At 34.2% G+C, this 21,220-nt stretch overlaps 3 protein-coding genes across 3 annotated transcripts; 1 reads left to right on the top strand and 2 right to left on the bottom strand.

Annotated features, from left to right (window-relative positions):
• Positions 1-237: 237 nt before the first annotated feature.
• LOC112323529 (glycosyl hydrolase 5 family protein) lies at positions 238-2,533 on the bottom strand. Its single transcript, XM_024582033.2, has 3 exons — positions 1,639-2,533; positions 868-1,465; positions 238-769 (listed from the first exon to the last, which is right to left on the bottom strand). Exons 1-3 carry the CDS (start codon positions 2,218-2,220, stop codon positions 342-344), a joined length of 1,608 nt encoding a protein of 535 aa, XP_024437801.2. The 5' UTR covers positions 2,221-2,533; the 3' UTR covers positions 238-341.
• Positions 2,534-7,193: 4,660 nt separating this feature from the next.
• LOC7479285 (uncharacterized) lies at positions 7,194-10,733 on the bottom strand. The gene is made up of 3 exons (XM_002297968.4): positions 10,097-10,733; positions 9,420-9,549; positions 7,194-7,751 (listed from the first exon to the last, which is right to left on the bottom strand). Exons 1-3 carry the CDS (start codon positions 10,520-10,522, stop codon positions 7,534-7,536), a joined length of 774 nt encoding a protein of 257 aa, XP_002298004.3. The 5' UTR covers positions 10,523-10,733; the 3' UTR covers positions 7,194-7,533.
• A 7,367-nt stretch (positions 10,734-18,100) lies between these two features.
• On the top strand, positions 18,101-21,074 carry LOC7472736 (reticulon-like protein B2). Its single transcript, XM_002299468.3, has 5 exons — positions 18,101-18,461; positions 19,637-19,817; positions 19,899-20,040; positions 20,471-20,540; positions 20,627-21,074. The coding sequence occupies exons 1-5, from the start codon at positions 18,260-18,262 to the stop codon at positions 20,794-20,796; spliced, it is 765 nt and encodes a 254-aa protein (XP_002299504.1). The 5' UTR covers positions 18,101-18,259; the 3' UTR covers positions 20,797-21,074.
• The last annotated feature ends 146 nt before the right edge of the window (positions 21,075-21,220 follow it).

Genomic DNA, 21,220 nt, shown 5'->3' with positions numbered 1-21,220 from the left:
GAGGCTGGCCACTTTTATTTTAAAATAATAATCATAAAATAAATAAATTGGATTGACAGTTCTTGGAACAAGTCAGAAGCCAGATTCTTATAACTGTAGTGAATATTATAAATATTGATTCAAGAATTATTTTCCAAATATCTAGCTAGTTTTAGTGGTTTGATTGAAAAGGGGCAAAAAAACTAATTTTAGACAATTAAAAATTCATCAAAACAACTGCAGATTAAATCACAGATATTAAAAATGAATAATGGTAATTAGTAATCCATTAGGAAAACGTCAATAACCTAAAAGAAAAACATATGGAAAGGGAAGATAAATAAAGAAATAGAAAACCAATTCTAATTCTCAATATTTGTTTCAATAAGCTTGAACCATTGGCTTGTTGGATTATCCTTGCACGTAGGATCACCTCCAACGCAGATGCACTTCTTGGTTACGATATTTCCAGCAAATGGAGGCTCCAAGTGTAAGCACAGATATTCTCCCTTGTGATCTTTGGAAGCTAAGTGAAGTTTGCTGGCGGAGATTGGTTTCCAAGTGGTTTGTGAGCAGTCGGGGGTTAGGATTGGTGGCAGTCCATCGCCAATGGCTTTGAGGCACAGCCCAGTTCGCTTCAACTCAAGGGGACCTTCATGTCCATTGTGGGTCCACCTAGTCAAGCCCTTGCAATTGCCTGCACGAATCTGCCCATCCATCCCTTCACCTACACAAGCACCACTTTGTGGATGGTACATAATGTAGTTCAGAGGAGCCGTTGATTTTGGATCTGCATGCCAGGATTTCTTTTCAAAAGAGTAGCAAATGACAGAGAAAAGAAGTATTTAGCAGAGGAAAGAACGTGTAATCAATCAAAAGTAGACATACCTAGAAGTGTTTGCTTAAGAAGCCCCAACCTCCTTTCAACTTCTGGGTTTTTTACACGATCCCAATCGATTTCCAGGACTCCAAAATATTCCTCCATGTTAGTGACGTTTTGTCTAAGATAATAACTTCCTTGTAAAGCCCACAAGCCCCAATCCAAGTCTTTCTCAGCAGCCCAAGTAGAAAAACAACTCAAGAATCTATCATCACCAGCAGGCATTTGTTTCCTATCGATACCAAATTCACTAAAAAATAAAGGAACTGCATTCTCACCATCAGTAACAAAGGCAAGATTGTTGTTTAGTGATCCAATCTTATCTGCACAAGCTTTATTTACTGATCCATCCACCCAGGGATTGCCCTTTCCACCCCATGAGTACGAGTGTCCCTCGAAAATCAACTTATTATCAAAATTAGATTTTAAGGAATGTTTCTTGAAGTATGTCAAGTCCGTGGCAAAATTTAAGCCTGAAGCAATCACGAGCACATCTGGATTGGCCTGGTGAACCTGTGCTGCTGCTTCCATGATGTAATGATCAAACCAGAGAGTTGCATTTTGATTCTTGCCGCGGGGTTCGTTGCGCAATCCAATGCTGATGAGCTACAATAACATGATTCATTGGTTAATTATCTACACTGATCTAAATCTTGATGGCATTATCAAACCAAAAAGATCTTTTATTTATATAAAAGATACAGAGAACCGTTTCCTCATCGCCTTCAAAAGATCTGAGCGTGATTTAAGAAGGAATTTGGAAAGTTCAATTAGAATACCTGACTTTTTCCCTTAAAGCGCTGGGCTACCAATTTGAGGCCTTCTATCCACTCCTCAGGATCAAAGTGGGGATCATTTGGGAAGCCATTTTCATCATCATTGCTGCAGCACCAAATTGGCTCGCTTATATGGTTATCAGCATCAATCATTATACCATAAGACCCAAGAACATCAACAACAGCTTCATAGGCCTGAGGGACAGTCATTTTTAGCACAAAAGGGTTGTGCTTGATCACTCCAGCCTTAGCTTTCTTCAGGTTTAGACGATCAAAGGATTCCTCAATTGTAAGATTTGCATATCTAGTGAACATGTGTATAGAAAATGTGAAACGAATGCAATTGTAATTGTTCTTTACAATTTCAGATGCAATGAATGGCAAGGGTTGCTTATCAAGACCTTCTGCCAACATTGGAAAAACATGGGCTGGCCAATTAGCACAGTGTAGCTTCACTCTTTCTCCTGTTCTTTCATCAACAAGCCATCTACCTTGGGTTTTCAACGGAAGAGAATAACATGGGACTGCATAAAGAATAAAGCTAAACAGGAGAATGGCTTGAAAATTCTTGCCTAGCATCTTCATCGCTAAAACCCTCCAAAGCTCAACTACCTAAGAGAACCAGTATTATTTGTCTAATCACCTAGCACATTTATATACTAGCCAAGAGATAAGAACATTTGTTGATTTAAGACCAGATGGGATTCTAATCTGGATATATGACAGTTTTGAGCTCGTCCTCAGCCTCTAAAAGATAGGGGTCCACCAACCAATCAGAAAGCATTGAAGGCAAACGGTTCCTTGATTACATGTAGCTGCAAAGGTATATGCCAGCCTGCAAAACACATCAGTTTCTTTTTTGGATAATTTTATCCACTCTTTCCATCGTACGAGTAAATAAGATGGAAAAACAAGAGAAATCCTCTTGTAATTAGATTTTGTGAGGATTTTGGATAGGAATTAGGTAACCGACTAATTTGAAATTCGAAGCTTAGTTAGGTGGAATTAAGTTCGTTTTACAAGTAGTAATTTGGTGAATGATAATGCAATTTTCTCCTTAATAATCGAGTCTCAAATTTGCATAACAGATTGGATTCCCAAAATAGCAGTCTATTTACAGAAACGAGAACCAAAACTAAAAGCATGCAGCATTGAAAAGTCATTAACACTTGACTTAAGGATCCCACCTAAACAACAAACACCACTTCACACATTTCTTAACACAAGCTTGAACCATTGGCTTGTTGGATCATCCTTCCAGTCAGCGTGTGGCGACTCCCACGCCTTTTAAGCGTGTGAGCTGGTTTTTGTGGTGATGTTCGATACGTCGCAGTATCCCTTTATGTCTGAGCGGCCTGTGTGGCTAGAGGAGCTCTAATTTGGCATTTGTTTTTTTTATTCTTTTCCATCTCCTCATGGATTTCTATATTTGATCCTCCAAATCTTTACATCAACCATTTAATTTATTTTTCATTTATATTTGATTTATATTTTTTTATTACTATTTATTTTATTTAAAATAATTTATAAAATTATTAAAATTCTCAACTTCATCCCCCTTTAATTCTTTCAATGTTTAAATTTGGCTTCAAAAAAGAATCGATCCTTCCTATGTAGATTGAGAGGGGGTAACGAACGTTACCCCCTCTCAAACAGTAGGGATCGAAGCACAAAAGGTGCTAAAATGTTGCTACCCCCTCTCAAACAGTAGGGATCGAAGCACAAAAGGTGCTAAAATGTTGCGTTTAGCATAATTTCACATAGTGCGTTTAGCATTATTCCAAATGAAGAAAACCTAAAGCCAAATGACGCCTTTTCACATTGATTGAAGGAAAGGAAAAATTTTGTTATTGAAAGAAAAACGAAAATGACGTCGTTTTGTTTCTAGAATCTGCAGAAATCTGGGTAACTTAAACATATATGGAAGGCTACCACTTTTTTCCCTCTTTTCAACCCAATCCTAGCTACCAATTGATCCTCCTAGTAAACAAAAAACACCTTCCCATAATCTTGAGCGTATTGTCCACGATTTTGAATAAGAAATCACATTTTCTACCCTGATTCTCTCCCCATGGATCCAGCAAAAAAGGGTTAGTAGCCAGCATTTAAGCCAGTTCCAGTCTAGAATTTCGAGTGGTAATTTCGAGTCAATGTTTAATATATTCTATGATCAGACTAATCAAATAACATATACATTGTAAAAAATATGAAAAGGAAACTTTGAAGTAAAATATTAAACAAACTTTTAGAGTAAAGTTCGTTTATGCTTAACTTAGTAAGTCAGCTAATCAAGATAGAAAACATACTGAATTCATATTGAGAAGATATATTTATTTTCAAGTTATTTTTGGATTATTTACTAGTTTTGTCCAATTTATTTTATTAGATTTATTTAGCAATTATATAAATAGTTGATGTTTTATTCTTGATTTTTTTAAAAAAATAATTGGATGTTTTTAATAATTTAAAAAATTTAAAAGCTCTAATTCTTTAGTTTTCATACAAATACTTTTGCAAGTCAATCAGTCAATGACAGTTTTTCTAATAATGTACAAGAGAGAGCACAAGGAAATTTCCTCCGTAAATTGCTTTAGGAAATTTCGAGCAGCAAATGCTTAGCAAGTCAGTCAATCAACGATAGTTTTTCAATTCATGTACATGAGAAAGCGCCAGGAAATTTCCTTTGTAATTTACTAGAAATTCTGAGTGAAATTTCCGGTCAATGCAGTTGTATTATCTTTGGTTTTCTTTATTTAGGTTTTCTTCATTTATTACTATTTATTTTTCCAATAGAGTATTTGAGAGGGGGTAACGTCACCCCACTCAACTCTATGTAGATTCGCCATCGCACATTTGTTAAAAGAAGCTCGAACCATTGGCTTGTTGAATCATGCTTGCAGTTAGGATCATCTCAGACATAAAAGCACTTCCTATTGATAATTTTCTTGGAAGATTCCATGGGGAAGCACAAAAATCCTCCCTTGTCATCTTCGGCAGCCGACTGAAGTTTAGAAAGTGAAGCCCAACTGTTTGTGGGCTTAAGCAGTCAGTAGATAGAATTGATGCAAGCCCATAGCCCACAGTTTTGAGGCAAAAACCACCATTATTTCGATCCGTCAACCATTTTCACCCCTGTAGCAAACATACCCCCGAGGCAAATGTATTTGCTTCAGCCAAAGACATTTTCAACGTATTGGATGTAACATGCATGGCATAGATGCCGCATGATGTAGATCCCTTGAAGGACATCTATAAAAATAATTTTTCATCAAATTTGCAACATTCTATACATAAGCTGTAACGTTTTTCACAATATCTCTGGTTTGAAAAAAAAAAAAACACTCCTAGACATAATCTTCATATCCTTTGTAATCCCAACTGTTTTTAATGAATGTATATGATTTACCTAGAAAAAATTATTTGGGTTGTTTGGCCTCGACATGGGAAACAGTTGCCTAAACTTGGCTTGAGCGACCAGATCTACTGGTTGACTACTAATTTTAATATACAGCACATATAGTTTTTATGTCTCGTACTCAAACTTTTTGCAAGATAAATATTGTTTTTTTATCATTAATAACTACATTTATGCTACGCCTACCAACCTATATAAACACGAGTGAAAATAAATACACTATATCACATTGACATGGATTATATTCTTCTTCAATCATGTACTAGACACAAAACTCATGACACAACATAACACTAACCAATAAGAGACCTTGATTGGTCAATGACATGACTTCTTTTTCAATGAAGAAATTACAAGTCTTTGTGTATAAATACATCCAGTCATTGGATCAAAGAGAGGACTTTTTTTCTTTTCTAGCATACCAAGTCCATAATCTCGCAACACTTAGATATGCTTCCTTGCACCTTCCATATTTTTTTTTCTTGTCCATTATTTTCTCTACATATACAAGTAATAACTTAAGTATCGGAGTGTTACATGTTCCAATAGAGAATTGATTTTACAGTAACCACTCATTAGTCCGAGAAAATTAATTTTTCAATGTGTCACGACATCATTAATATATATCATATGATAAGAAAAATATTGCACCTTATATAAAAACAAAAACACATTAATGTCTTGAGAACATCAGTACATATATTTTACTGAATTACATTGTCACAGTTAATTCATTAATCAGCTAGCAAGTTTCACGATAACATATTCTGTAAAATCCCATGATTCAGACAACCATGTTGTAAGGTGTAATCGTTTGATTGAAAGAATATGCTTGGTTTTCAAGTTTCTGCTCAAATGTTTTCAAGCCTGACCTTCATCTCTTCTCTTCCTTATTAACTGCGGGGAGCTACAAGATAGGTCGTTTGGTGCTAAGGAACTCAAGTTGTTGAAGCTATTTTCAGTACTTCTTTGACAGGGTAAGATTTCTATGTGTTCTTTATAAAGACATGAATTTTAGGTTTTTTTTTTCATTTGTATGGTATTATGTTCTGTTAATCATGTTGAGTAGGTCGCTTAATTGAGTTAGTAGAACTAACATTGATGTAACCCAGTTCTTTTGATGAGGGAGAGTTTCCCCGGGTTTCAGATTTTGAGGTTTGGAATATTTAAAATAGAGTTTCCGCCTCTTTTATGTTTTTCTGAGTTGTTTCCATTTTTTAACTCATAGTTATTTACTATTGCAATCTTCTCTTTTACAAATCTTCGTGCTTGATTATGTGTTATTGACTGTATTTTGATGGCCTATCGAAATGGTTATCAAGCAGAACATTAAGTTATGTGACCCAAGCACATCAATTGCAGTAGAAGAGTCTTGCGTAACAGAAAATGATTGTTATTGGCTTTTGCTGCTTCGGCTTACGTCAGGTTCAAACGATCAGAAGATTGTGCTAAAGTAAGCTTGGCACATTGAGCACGAGTGAACATGAATGTTGCCCATGTAACACGAATACAATTATATTTGTTTTTAACAATTTGAGCTGCAATAATTTAAGGATTGCTTGTCAAGACCCTTAGCGAGCAGTGGTCCAACGTGGGAAGGCCAACTGGCACAGGCTAGCTTCACCCTTTCACCTTCTGTTTCATCAACAAGCGTTTTGCCTAGCATCTTCATTTATAAGATGGCAACCTTAAGACTAAATTAGCCGGGGAGCCAGAAATAGCAAATATCTTCAAAGTAAACAAAAGAGAGAAAGTAAACAGCAAAACTGCCGAGGAGGGTGTCTTGAGGAAAGACAGATTGATATGCAAGGTAAAACAAAAAATGTTGCCAAGTTGGTTTAGAAATCATCCATAGAAGATTAGATTCTAATTCAAGTAATGTCTACAACTGGCATACAAGGAAATAGGAAATTCAAACTTTACAGGAGATGTTTGCCGAACAAGACGCTTTCCTGCTTCACCTCGCAAGCATGCAAGATTACGAGGGCCACAATAGACAGACCACAGACATGCACCAAACCAACTTCATGCCAACAATTCAAACCAAGTTTCTGTCTTTTTTTTCCTTAATTTCCTTGTTCCTAGGAACTTGAAAAGGAAGGTCATTGAAGATGAGAACTCTTTAGTATTCTTTAAAACAACCAAGCGGGAAAGAAACATATTATTATATAAAAAGAAGAAGAAGAAGAAGAAGAAGAAGAAGAAATAGAAACATATTGAGAATCCCTGTAATAAGGTACCACATCTTGCATCATTGACAAGCAAGTCAAGAAATGTCATCCACTAACCCCGGCCAAAAGAGTAGCCCCTACTCTGTCATCCAAAAATGAGAGGAAAATCCGAAAAAGAAATGAAAGGGAAAAAATTGTGGCGACTCCCAGATTAAAATTCTAACATGCTGCGAGAATCCTGCTCGTCAATGCTCCATTTTGCACCGTGATAAACTTGCAAACAACAGGTGGTTGCTCTCAGTCTCACGGTGATTATTTTGATTTCTTGTCAGAAGCCCTGCCTCCAGAAATCTTAACGACAGGTAGTTCTTTTGACTGAACAAGCTTCAAAGCTGGATGTACCTTGAGGTCTCCCATGAGCAACTTTTGGCCCACGTCCAATTCACTGAGATCCACATCAATAAATGGAGGAATTAAATCGGCAGGGCAAACGAACTTCACAGTCCTCTTAATAGTATTTAAATAAGCACCTGCCAAATTTGTCAAGTGACCATATAATTAATTTGGAAGACAAGTGAAAATCAATGTTTCTGTGCACAAAACAAATTCAAAGTGAAAAATGAGGGAATGCTTCTAATTATAAATTATGCAGCAGTGGAGGGGGTATTTTCACCGGAGACTAAGACTTTATAAACATCCCTACTAGAGATGACAATTTCATCAGAACTCAATGGATACCCATCCAAACCGACCCAAATAGGTGAGTTTTTTTAGATAGTTACCTTACCTAATGAATAACGGATAGGATATAGATATTGTCAAACTCGACCAAACCTAACCCAAGATATAAATTTGTATTATATAGATATATTTGTAGAACGTTTATATATATATATTACTATTTTATTTTATGTTGAATAATAAATGATACTAAAATAATGAATACTCGTATGAATATCCAAAACCTGATGGATACAGTATGGATATCTAAATTTCTTATCTGTTGGTAATGGATAGGGTATGGAAACCATTGCCATCCCTAATTCCTAGGGTAGGAAACAATAGGACAATTTACTAGCTATTATCGGGTAGCTTGGTCCTGTGAAAAGGTTCTCACATGATGCATGTGCGACACTCTTCCTGCTAATGACTATTAAATGAGTATCATGGTTTATGGTCAAGAGACATCTTTTTTTCCTCTTTCAACTGAAACTTGGGAAAGCACTGCATTCATATAACTACTGTGGCTGCCAGCCAATCAATGAGATGGATAATGATGCAAAATGCTGTGCCCAACCATTTTAGACTGCTAGATGTATAGCTCGGAAACAGCAGCCCCATGAAGTAATAGGAGATGCCAATACAGAAGAGTACAACAACTACATGGAAATCTGTAAGAGAAGCACTTCGATCGTAGAATATCTTATTAACTTTGCATCAATTAAGAGTATGGTTGCAAATTTTATCAACTTGAACATTGGTTATCTCATCCATGTGCTTGATAGGTATGAATAACAAGTTTAGGAACATGGTGCAAGTGCCAAATTTACTGAGAAGCAGGTGTACATGCATCAAGCTTAAGTCACTTGTCTTGCATGTAACTGGCACATGGAGGTGCCAAATTCACAAAGAGAGGCAGGACTCATCCTCGAGCAATCTGATGCTGAATAGTTGGAAGTTACTCTGACAGAAGAACTGGATTCAAATTTAGTTCACCGCTAAATATGAGAAGCCAATAGGTCTACAGAAGATATTCTATAATATTTTTTCTGTTTTAACTTCTGCTAGATAGCATTACAGAAATCTACAACCCTAGTCTCAGGATTCCTAAGCTGATTGTTGCTCATCATGCATAATAGCGAGCCTTTTATGGGGAGAAAAACAAAAACATTTCACATACATGTCAGAAAAGGAACATGATCAATCAAGGAGTTCGATGTTCTTAAATGGTTAAACCTATTAAGACATGCAAAAAACTGTTAAACAATTTTAAGTATATACATAACAAGATATATCAACAATATGCATTCCTGAAACCAAGACAGTTGACATTCATATGCACAATAAGCAAACCCAGATTTTTTACAAATAAAACCCAAAGAAGATGTGCAGTGTGGTTATTATGAAATTTCATCAAGAGAATGGATGACCTAATTGACAAATAAACCATTATACTGCAAAATGAACAAGTGATTAACCTTTCCTTAGTCCAGGAGATATGTCTTCTCCTCTGAAAACAAGCGGGATATCGACCTTCAACAAGGCATGAGAAGGTGCCCTTATAAAGGTCACATTAAGCGGCTCATCTGTTCCGGCATGCAGATGTACCTGACACAGTTCAACAAAGCATCAGTTCCAGATAAACAACTGTCTAACCTCTCTCAAGAACAAACAAGAGAAAAAAAAATTAACACCAACAATTCCTAATCAGCTCTTCATCATTTAATCCTCTCAGTACCTCAGTTCACTGAATCTCGTTCATTACACTGAATCTCAATGCAACCTAACGCAAAATTTCTCCACCTTTATTAATTCACAAAAAAGAAATTTTCAATTTCTTTATATTCAAAGCACAATTAACACCAACACTATCTTTCTATGCAACCTAACACAAAATTTCTCCACCTTTGTTAATTCACAAAAAGAAAATTCAATTTCTTTATATTCTAAACAAAATTAATACCAACACCCAACATTAAGCAATCAATTAAACATACCAATCCATGCAAAGACTAGACATTTTCAACACTCTCACCGAAGCTCTTCACTGCATTGTAGCACTTCCTCTTAAAAAACCCGAATTTCAAATTTTCTTATATTAAAAACAAAAATAGCAACAGCCCGCAAAATAAATAAAAAAGGGAACTAAACATACCGCTTTCGGCAAGACTCGAACTTTTTCTATAACCTCATCAGACTCGAACTGAGGCCTGACATCAAGCTCAAAAAGCCTGGACAAAAAGAAGGGTCTACCAAGCTCATTGACCAAGTTCCTAATTCGATTTTTTTTCACTGAAATCAGCCTTTTATTACCGCCATGATGTCCATCTTCTTGTTCAAAAACGATACTTGGTACTCTCCCCGCTTTTCGCTCTTTTGCTGACACATTTTTGCCTGAATCTGAGCGCGGGATTGCGAATATTGTTTCTAATGGGCCAGGTTCTGGTAATCCATCGAGTAGGGTGGTTTGGATTGAGGGTGGTTCTTCGATTATAGCAGCGGCAGCTTGAGAGAAGAAGCAGTTGTTGTGGTGGCGGTGGAGGGTTTTGGTGGTGAGTGTTAGACGTTGGAATCTATACATAGTGAGAGAGTGAAGTGGGGTTTTAACGGAGGTTTTGTGGGTTTTGGAAAAGAGAAGGCTTTTGCAGAGGAGAGTGGCGGCGGTGTGGTTCAGTGGGAGAAATGTCGACGGTTCGGTTCTGAGTTTGGGTAAAATGGGCTGGGGAGCGAAACGGCAGCATATTGAATAAGAACCTAATCTGTATTTTTCATTTTTAGCTAGAATGCTAAGACCACAATCCACATCTCAGAGTACATTTTCTCTTCTAATTATAACTCGATAATTGGCCGTGTTGATCGGATAATTTTTTTAATGCAAAAAAAGTATTTAAACATTGTTATCTTATTTTTAAATGGAAAAAAAATATAAATTTAAAATATGATATGCATTGAATGATTTTTTTAAAACATTGATGTGGTAATATATTGGATATTATTTTTTTTTCAAATATTAATATGACTTTAATTAAGTTAATTTGTTAAATTTACGATCTATGTTATGAAACTGTCATAAACTTTTAGAAAGTAAATCAAAATAAATTATGAAAATTAATTTTTAATCAATCTAATATTAAAGTGTAAAATTAAAAAACAAATTAAATTAAAAAAGGATAAAAAAACTACATGATTTAACTAGGATTAACCTATCAAACTTGTAACATTGTTTATAAGATTGAGATAACTTCATAGAAAGCAGATCAAAAAAGATTATGAAACTCAATTTTCAACTAATCCTATTGTTGAATGATGAAATAGAAAAAAAATCAATAAAAAAAAAGAACTAAAAAAACTCAAGTCAACCTAGGCTAACTTATTAAACTTGCAAACTGTATCATGAGATTATAATAACTTTATGAAAAAATAAATAAAAAAATTATGAAGTTTCATTTTCAACAAATCTAATGTTAAAGGTTGAAATTAAGGGGAAAAAACTAAATTCATGAGACAATGATAACTCCATTTTAAGTAAATTAAAAAAAATACGAAACTCAATTCTTAAATAACTTGATATTAAATGATAAAATTGAAATAATAAAGAAGAAGATTGAGTTGTTGGTGGGCGAAATTAAAAAAAAATATATTTAATTAAAAAAGGACTTAAAAACAAACCAAGTCCAATTCTATTTTTTATTTTTTTTTAGTTTTTTTTAAAATGGGTTCAAAAAGTAAAAGCTCACTTGTGAGTTTGGACATGTGATTGAGATAACCTCATAAAGAGCAAATAAAAAAAATATAAAGCCTAATTAAAAAAGAACCTAAAAAATGAATAGTTAGCCCAACTTCTAATAGATTTAATGTTAAAGGTTGAAATAAAAAAAAATACATGAGACTAATATATAACCTGATAAAAAAAATTCAAAAAAACATTGCGAGACATAATTTTCAAAACAATTAATATTAAATAAAAAAATTAAAATAAAAAAAATAAAGGCTGGATTGTTCAAATGTGAAATTGACGATAAAAAACACAAAACAATATTATAGTGAATAATATTTTGTGAGTATGGTTACAGTGATTTAGCCACACCTTTTAGTACTATAAGAAACTCCAAAGTCACTGTAGCCAAAAACATTATTAACACCCTTACAATGTAGACTTACTGTACCAATTTTTCTCTCTTATTACATCTTAGTCCTTGAGTTTTATTTTTGGCTAATTGCATCCTTTTGGAGCTAAATTAAAGCCATCGCTTCAAGTTTGTTAAGTGACGGCAAAAAAAGGGATTGAAGTGAAAAAAAAAAAGATGAAATGGATGGCAATTTAAAAAATAACATGAAACTTCATTGTGCTCCTCATACTTTTCAAGTTATAAATTATTTGGTCATTTAAATTTTCAAAAATATAATTTTAATCCAAAATTTTATTTTTTTTATTTTTAGGACTCTCGTCTAAGAAAGGTTAAAGAGAGTGGTAGGATTTTAATGAAAAATAGAGAAACTCTAGAAGTTGTGACAAAATCATTGTAGCCAAAAACATTATTCACACTCTTACAATGTGGACTCACTATGCTATTTTTTTTTTCATTTCAATTCTCAAACTTCTTTTTTTTAGCCAATTGCATCCATTTAGGGTCAAGTTGGAGCCTAACTACTTCAAGTTGTTGAGCGATAATAAAATTGAAAGAAAACGGGTTGAAGTAAGAAAAATTGAGGAAATGGATGATAATATAAGAAATAATATGGAAAGTCTATTCATAATTCAACCATTAACATTTATATAAAAAAAATTATCAAAAAACTTAAATAGCCAATAAAAAAAAGTCATGGACTTGCTAAAAATGCTTTATGAGTGGGATTGATGAAAGCTTACACGCCTGGACATTTATATATATATATTTTATAAGGTTTCTACCCTTTAAAAAAAATAAAAAAAATAAAGAGGTCTTTTAAAAAGATTTAATTGCCTTCATTGGGATTCAAACCCACAACATCTACTCATGTCCTGTGCCTTCAACCAATTAGCTACGATATAAACTTGTTAATCAAACGTTTAAAATAATAGTTGGTTAATTATATATATGAACAATTATAGTAAACTGTAATGAGGGATGACAGGTTCGCAAAAATCTAGAGAAACGTCGTCGTAACTCAAGTCTCGACACCAGATATATATTGGTACCTAACGCGCATAGCATATTCGTTCCAAATGTTCTGTTTTCCCACTAGAGCCAACTGTCCAACAAACCAAATACCGCAAATGCTCCATCCGTTTTGAGAAGTCACGGCTTTGTATCTTGAACTTAAGATAATTGACCAGGGTTAAAACTGTCAAACAAAAAAATAAAATCCACAATAAAATTCCTGGAGTCAACGAAACATTGAAGTCCAGTCGGCAATGAAGCTCAAAGGACATGAAGAATTTCCAAAGAAGATATTCTCGGTTCTTCTACATTACTCTCTGTTTCATGGCAAGAATAAGGTAAGGTGATGCCTCACCATTTCTCTCTTTCTTCTTCTTCTTCTTCTTCTTCTTGAATTCAGTCTATCAAATCAGTGATGAATGCATACTGTTTCTTCTGGATTCTTTGTAATGTTTATCTTGAGTTTACAATCCATCTTTTTTTTCCTCATGAATAGTTTTCTGTTTGATTGCTGAAATGCCTAGGGAAAGAGAATGAAAAGTTTCATCTAAAATTAATTTAATTTATTGGTGTTTTCGTCAACTAAATGAAACACGGCGGAGCCTGAACTTGGGCTGGGCCGGGGAAGAGGTAGCGCTTTTAGTTCTTTCGCTGTAGAGAATCTAATGGACTTGTTAGTTGTTAGATATGGATTAGGAGTGAAGGACCCAACGAGCCGTTTGTGTGTAAGAATCCCTCCTGATAATCTTGGTTCACACACAGGCATTAATAGATCGGCCCATCGACTAGGAAAAAAAAAAAAAAAGGCATTAAAATGGTGGACTGGTGGTTCAGTGGGTGAGTTTTTACTTTTTAGAATTGACTACAGACCTCCGTGGAATTGAACTCCAAATTGCCATTAATATTTCTGGATGGTGGCGGTTGTTGTGATTTAATATATTTTTTATTTGAAAATATATTAAATTAATATTTTTTTTAATTTTTTTTAATATTAAACCATTAAAATAATTTAAAAATATATAAAAATTATTTTTAAAAAAATATTAAATTTTTAAAAAAGACGGTTTCTATTTTCAAACACCCGGAAATAGCTGTCTTCTGCCCCCTGCTTTGGATCTCCAACGTGTATGTCTTTTTGATGGATGCTTCTATTGCCTTGGAAGCTGGATGTAGGGTCGTGTGAATTATTGCCACGATTAAATCAAATAGCTAATCCATGAGCACAATCTTGATTCTTTTTTCATCCTCATGCCATTGTCCCGTCTCCCCGCCTTCAATCTAGATGATCAGATCTCAAACAACTCTGTTCTTTGAGAATTATCTTCTTGTGTTTGTTTGGAAAGGGCATGGGGTCTGTGGTGTTCACATCCTCGGTGCTTAGCACGTGCCTGATCTGGTACGTCGTGTTCTTCTGCGAGGCATGGCATGGCCACATAAATCAACGTGACGCTTGATCTAGAATTGGCAAGCATCAATTATCACAATCGTTTTCAATAAAACTCAACCTTCTTGGGGATTTTTCAATTAAAAGTTAATTACCCATTTTATTTCCCTCCCGTTAGAATGATAGAAAAGACATCTGTAGCTTACACACATCACTTCCACCGGCTCATATCACATGTGCAATCGTTATATCAATGGAGTAGTTATTTTGTTTGTTTTTTATTTTAAAAATATATTTTTTAAAAGAATTGTTTTTACCTTTTATCTTGTGTTTTCAATCTTTTTAATATATTTTAAAATAAAAAATATTATTTCAATACATCTTCAAACTAAAAATACTTTAAAAAAAAAACTAATTCCACGTATTCAAACACACCAAACTATCGGTGATTTTATAATCTACATTTATTGATTTCAAGTGTCGGTCTCATAGTCATAGGCTCCTGAACCGTGAAGTATAACGGAGGACTGCATGTATCTTAACCCTGTTTTCTCCCTTCTTCTTCTTCTTCTTCTTCTTAGCTTAATAATCAAGATTTTGCATTCTCGAAAGGGACAGAATATTAAAGGTTTTACTTATACATAGACAGACAAGTTATAAGTAGATAATTCTACTTACTTATGTAAGGTAAAATTAATTATATTATCGTAATCGTCTTCGTCGACGTCGTTCTCTATGTTTGGATTAACTTCATAATTTTTTTATATATATAAATATATTGATACGGGTCTTTCATGCTAATAGTCTATTAAAAATATTAATGAAAAGGAAACTTGGTTTTGGTTTGTAAAAACACTTTCTACAGTTAAAAGAACCGTGGGAGATGAACTATAGCCGAGGAGTTGGTGTCTCGTGGATTAAAATAGTGAACTCATAATTCTGCCCTTCTCAGAAAGCTTACCGTGTAAGATATATATATATATATATATATATATATATAGGATTCATTGGTTATTATAAAAATAATCAACACAAGTCGGTATTTTTATATACTAAAATAACATTATTGCTGTTAAAAGTAAAATTTAATCGACTAGCTTCTAGGGTATATTTTTTTTATTTTTTAAAAGCACAATTAAATAATTGAATTTATTTAATTGGACGCTAGTGTTTTTTTGTACTTTCATCCTAACGTTTTTTGTTATTACAATATAGAAAGTGGTGAAATTTGATATTTTATTAAATATAAAAATAAAAATAAAAAGTGATTGGAAGCAACGTTACACATGCAATCGAGTAAGCCACTTCATTGTATTCAAGCAACATGTATAATAACGTAGGACAACAAAAAAATTATCTTTCTTGGTATTTTTTGAATAGTCATAGTGGGATCCCCATCCTTAGATATGATGCATGTAACTTAATTCTTCCCTTGATTTCCACGCTTAACCTTTTAAATTTCCACAACAACTCTTAAATTTGTTTTTTTTTCCTTCAGATTTAATTTATGTTTTTTTAATTATTATTTTTTATATTAATTAATTTATAGAATTCAAATTTGTTTTCAATTTCCTCCTTTATTTTTTTTTATTTGTTAGATTTGATGCTCATTCTATAATAACTATTTATTTCATTTGAAATGATTTTTAAAATTGTTTTTTTACGATTTCATCATTTTTTTTTCATATTAGTCTATCATCGTTTTTTTTATTGCTATTTTCTTACTTTGGTAAATTTTTTAATTTGATATTTTTTTTATTTCACTATTTAATATTAAATTAATTGAAAATTGAGTTTCTTGATTGAACTCAAGTCTAGAATTTTACATGTTCTAAATATAGAAGATTAACTTAATTTCAAAATTTTGCACATGTTTGCTTTTTTAAAAATCTTATTTTTTCAGTTTTATCTTTTAACATTTAATTTAATTGGAGATTCGGCTCCATTATTATTTTTTATTTGCATTCTACATGATTCTTCACTTATTTTAAAAATGACCTGGTTTTTTTTTAGTTTTTTAATTTGTCATTCTTTATTAGTTAATTTCTTAAATGTAAATATGAGATGCTCATTTTATGATATTTTGTTTGGTTTGTTTTCTCGATCGTTGTACTTGTGGCGCGTGCATTCTCTCGTCGCGCAGTATTTTCACAGTGCTGTTAGAATTGTCTTGGTGAACTCTTTTTCATGGTAGGACATTGTCCAGAATGAAGGGACAATGTGTTGTTTAAGGATTAAACAACTAAACACCTAATAGGGGGTGAATTAGGTATGTTACTAAATTCTACAATGAATACAAATTACTTTAAATAACACAATAACCATAATCAAAGTACTTAAACTAAAGATATAAGAAAAGAGAAATTGCAAACTCATTCTTAACGTGACCTGACAAACCTACTGTTGGGAATTTCGCCCGAACCGGTGATGTTCTGATAGTTGCTCATTGAAAGCTTAGCACACTGAGACACAATATTTAACGTGGTTCGGCAAATCACCTACATCCACGGGAGAGTTCTGTATTATTAGAGACAGAGAAATGATACAATACAAATACATGGAGGAGGAGGATCACTTCACTCAAACTCTACTCCCATTGCTCTCACACATTACTGCACATGGCAGCAGGGTTGCTGCCCTTGGCAGCTACTCCTCTTTCTCTATTGTTCTCTTTTTTTCTGTACTGCACTCACTTCATCACGTTGCTGCACTTGTAGCTACTACAATGGCAGCCCTTCTCTGCAGCTCTGTCTCTCTCTCCTGGCTCTCTTTGTGCCTATTTATAGACAAAAATGGTGCCACCAGCTCCATCTCATTTTCAACAATGGTGGTTGCATTAATGGACGATGCCGTCCATTAACGGTTGCTTGCATTTGTCAATGGACAGTGCTGTCCATTTGTTGCACATTAATGACAACCAACCTAACACCTACACCTACATCCACACCTCGAATACTAAATTGTACTTGAGTATTCTATTCCTTAACTTGTTAAGATTTCAGAGTACAGTTTCACTTAATGAATCTACACCAAGCTTTTTACACCACTTTAATAAATTCTTTCTTCAATATTTTTTTTCACTTAAAGATATGTTATCTTCATGATTTTTTTCTTGATGAAATTCCCTCGTCAATACCAAAAGTTTTTACTTAATTCTCAAGATTTATAAGGATGATTTTTTCATAACAAACTCTCTTATTAAAGTAGACGATACAATTAAAGTTTTAATACCTCTATATCTTATAAGATAGTTTTTATAGGATATGAAGATATTTAAATGTAGTGAGAATGAGATTTAATAGCATTTGTATTAGAATATATTAAGAAATTGAGGAGGAGGAGGAGGAATATATTAAGAAATTAATGTGTATCTCGCGGTTCCACTACGTGTCAACATCACCATTATATTCTATCAACACCTATGACTTCCTGGCCGCACTCTCATTTTAAAAACTTCCAAGTACCGACCACCCTCTTGTCCACACTTGTACAAATCTTAACGACCAACCTAACGTTTCCTTACCGTCAAATCTAATGGTCGTTAGTCCTCGGCTCTATAAAAAACGGACCCATTCATTTATCTCTTTCCACCTGTCCATCCGTCTCCTCCAAAACCTATCAACGGGCACGATCAATCATGACAATCCAACGGTTTATATTAAATCTAAGAAAACCACTACATAAACAACACTTGCTCGACAGCTTACGTTACGAAAGATACTCCAAACGCCAAGAAGCTTCGTTTTCTGCTCCGAAACGGTAGCGTATTAGGGTTTTGGTTAGGGTTTGAAAGATGGCAGAGCATGATAAGGACGATTCAGTGGTTGAATCGGTGACGGAGAAGATATCGGAGAAGACCCACGGCCATGATTCATCATCGGTTTCTGATTCCGATCACGAGAAATCGAAATCTAATCCCGATTCCCTCAAATCTAAGATTTATCGCCTTTTTGGCCGTGAAAAGCCTGTACACAAGGTTCTCGGTGGCGGCAAACGTATGCTTCCTTGTTTCATAATATTAATATTTTTTTTTTATTGTGATGCTTGTGTACAACCCGCTTGGTTACTAGTATAGGAAAATAACTGTGCTTTTTTTTTTCTTTTCACTCATTATTTTTCTTCTTGTTGATGATTTTTTCGCAGTTCAGTGTGATTTTGTTGTGATAACAATTTTTGTTATTGATAAAAAAAGAAAACTTGATATTTTGGTGTTTTGTGAGTGTGGTTGTATGGTTGATTTGTTAGTAATCGAACAGGTACCTAAAATATGTGCTCTTTGTGGTGTTTTTAGTATGATTTGTTTTTCCATTTTTTATGAATTTGTTTTTTGCTGTTTAGTGTGTTTAAGTGTAAGTTTGTTGTGTGGTGTGTTTGATTATGAGGGTAATAAATTTTGTATTTGATTCTTTTATAGTTTTTGATTTATTAGAAATTTGATTCTTTTATAGTGTTTGATTTATTAGAAATTAAACATGAGCTAAAATCGGTTTTTTTTTTTTTTTTTTTCCTGAATGGTATCAAATTGTGATTTCCCTTTATGGTAGTTATTGTTTTAAAGATCCAGATCTTGCTCTGTGTGTTTTAATAGATCTGTCTCTGTGTGATTTTGATAATTTAGCAGTGAATGTTAAGAGGATAAAAGGTAGGGAATCTATTCCAGTGGTGGTTAACATTGTTGATGTGATTGGTTCTGATAAAGTCTTAGGTTCTAAAAAAGCTTAACTTTATAGCTTGATGTGAAATCCCACCTGCCTTGTCGTTCTTTTCAAAGTAAAAAGAAGCTGAATAATTATATTAGAAGGGTTAATTTAGATTTCCTTTGCGGGCTTAAAGAAGTTATGGTTAGGAAGAACTTCTCAAATGTTAAACACTTCAAATAATTATATTAGAAGGGTTAACTTAGATTTCCTTTGTGGGCTTAAAGAAGTTATGGCTAGAAGAACTTCTCAAATGTATAAATACTTAATAATGACTCAATTAATTAGCTTCTAGCTCTTTAAATTCTTTTAATAGGTAATGAATCAAGCTTTGTATTTGAATTGGGATCTAGTGTCCTGCTATAATGACATAATAGATTACTTTTCTTGAATGAATTACCCATTCCCCCTGAGGGGAAACTTGGAGTGTCATTCTGTGTGTCTGATATGTGCAATTGGTAATTGTGAAATAGCTGCCGATGTTTTCCTATGGAGGAACAAGAAGATATCAGCAGGAGTGCTTGGTGGCGCAACTGCTATATGGGTTCTGTTTGAATTGCTTGAATACAATCTTGTCACTTTGGTTTGCCACTGCTTGATCCTTGCTCTTGCATTACTGTTCTTGTGGTCTAATGCCTCCACCTTCATCAACAAGTAAGTTTTCAGTCCCGGCATATTAGATTTTTCAACTTTGTAAATTTTTATGTTTCTAATGCCCTTTTCCCCCCTCTTTAGGTCCCCACCACGCATCCCAGAAGTTTGTATTCCAGAGGAACCAGTTCTACAGACTGCAGCCGCACTTAGGATTGAGATCAATCAGGGTTTTTCTGTCCTGCGGGATATTGCATCAGGAAGGGATCTGAAGAATTTCCTCACTGTAAGTTGATTTGATTGCTCCAACAATGCATTATCATAACATGTATCTGTATCGTGCTTCAACAATGCATTATCATAACTTGTATCTGTATTGTTGTTTCAATGCAAGGGTGTTGCTGAACCGTAGGTATAATCATTTTTGAATTGCATGTGCCTTCTACCCAAAATACTTCTATATTAGATGTTTTTCCCAGGAGTTAGGAGACCCTTAGTGATCTCATGGGCATATTGACTCTGGGTGCAAATTATGACACTTGTTATGTATATATGGAAAACATGACAGCGATCCTGTGTGAGCTATTATGTTGTGGCATGACTGCTGAAGATATGTGGCTCTGCATTACTAACTGTGTATCTTATTCTTTCTCCTCTGATGTTACATGGCCTAAAGTTGTAGGTGCCATTTGTTAACCATCATTATGTTTAATCAGGTTATTGCTGGCTTATGGGTCTTGTCCATTGTTGGGAGCTGGTGCAACTTTGTGACCTTGTTCTACATTGGTAATGAACTAGCTATTACTGTTTAGATGTTTTTATGAGTGTTTACTTTGAGCTCATGATGTGGATTTTCATTGTTTCCCAAACAGCTTTTGTATTGCTCCACACTGTACCTGTCTTCTATGAGAAGTATGAGGATCAGGTAGATGCATTTGCGGAGAAGGCAATGATTGAGATCAAGAAGCAATATGCAGTTTTCGATGCCAAGGTTCTAAGTAAGATTCCTAGGGGGCCATTGAAGGATAAGAAAAGGGATTAGAGGGTTTTCCCGTGGCTGATAAGTTCTGACACAAATTTGCTAGCTGTGTTTTTTTTGTGAAGTAAAACTTTTACCCAGTATTGCTTAGAATCCTCCTCTCTCTTTTTTTCACCCCCTCTAATTAGGTTACTGGGTTCAAAAATGGATGAATACGGGACTCGTATAGTTGTTTCGCTACATATATGGGCAGCATTTCCATGTGTCTTATCTTCTGTGAGTGGTCTTGTGGCTGTTGTTATATTACATATTTAATTAGATGCTTGTCTATTGGGTTTTTATTCTTCTTTCTTTTCTGAAATTGGTCTTGGTTTTTTATGCCGTACATGAATTGTATTTCCGCATTGAGGATCGTGGATCGTTTCTCCCTGTGCCTGTCCTGGATGTATGCGGAAGAACAATGAAGTTATTTTATTGCCTTTAAAAG

The sequence above is a fragment of the Populus trichocarpa genome, chromosome 1, assembly GCF_000002775.5.
Source record: "Populus trichocarpa isolate Nisqually-1 chromosome 1, P.trichocarpa_v4.1, whole genome shotgun sequence".
Lineage (NCBI taxonomy): Eukaryota > Viridiplantae > Streptophyta > Magnoliopsida > Malpighiales > Salicaceae > Populus > Populus trichocarpa.
This window is presented reverse-complemented; position numbering and strand designations above follow the sequence as displayed.

Coding starts and splice junctions, on each gene's coding strand:
- LOC7472736 (XM_002299468.3), top strand. CDS start 18,260: ATGGCAGAGCATGATAAGGACGATTCAGTGGTTGAATCGGTGACGGAG. Junction 19,818..19,898: donor GCCTCCACCTTCATCAACAA/GTAAGTTTTCAG, acceptor CCCCCTCTTTAG/GTCCCCACCACGCATCCCAG. Junction 20,541..20,626: donor TGTGACCTTGTTCTACATTG/GTAATGAACTAG, acceptor TTTCCCAAACAG/CTTTTGTATTGCTCCACACT.
- LOC112323529 (XM_024582033.2), bottom strand. CDS start 2,220: ATGAAGATGCTAGGCAAGAATTTTCAAGCCATTCTCCTGTTTAGCTTT. Junction 1,466..1,638: donor GCTTTAAGGGAAAAAGTCAG/GTATTCTAATTG, acceptor ATGTTATTGTAG/CTCATCAGCATTGGATTGCG. Junction 770..867: donor TCTTAAGCAAACACTTCTAG/GTATGTCTACTT, acceptor CCTGGCATGCAG/ATCCAAAATCAACGGCTCCT.
- LOC7479285 (XM_002297968.4), bottom strand. CDS start 10,522: ATGTATAGATTCCAACGTCTAACACTCACCACCAAAACCCTCCACCGC. Junction 9,550..10,096: donor TTCGAGTCTTGCCGAAAGCG/GTATGTTTAGTT, acceptor GAACTGTGTCAG/GTACATCTGCATGCCGGAAC. Junction 7,752..9,419: donor ATCTCCTGGACTAAGGAAAG/GTTAATCACTTG, acceptor CAAATTTGGCAG/GTGCTTATTTAAATACTATT.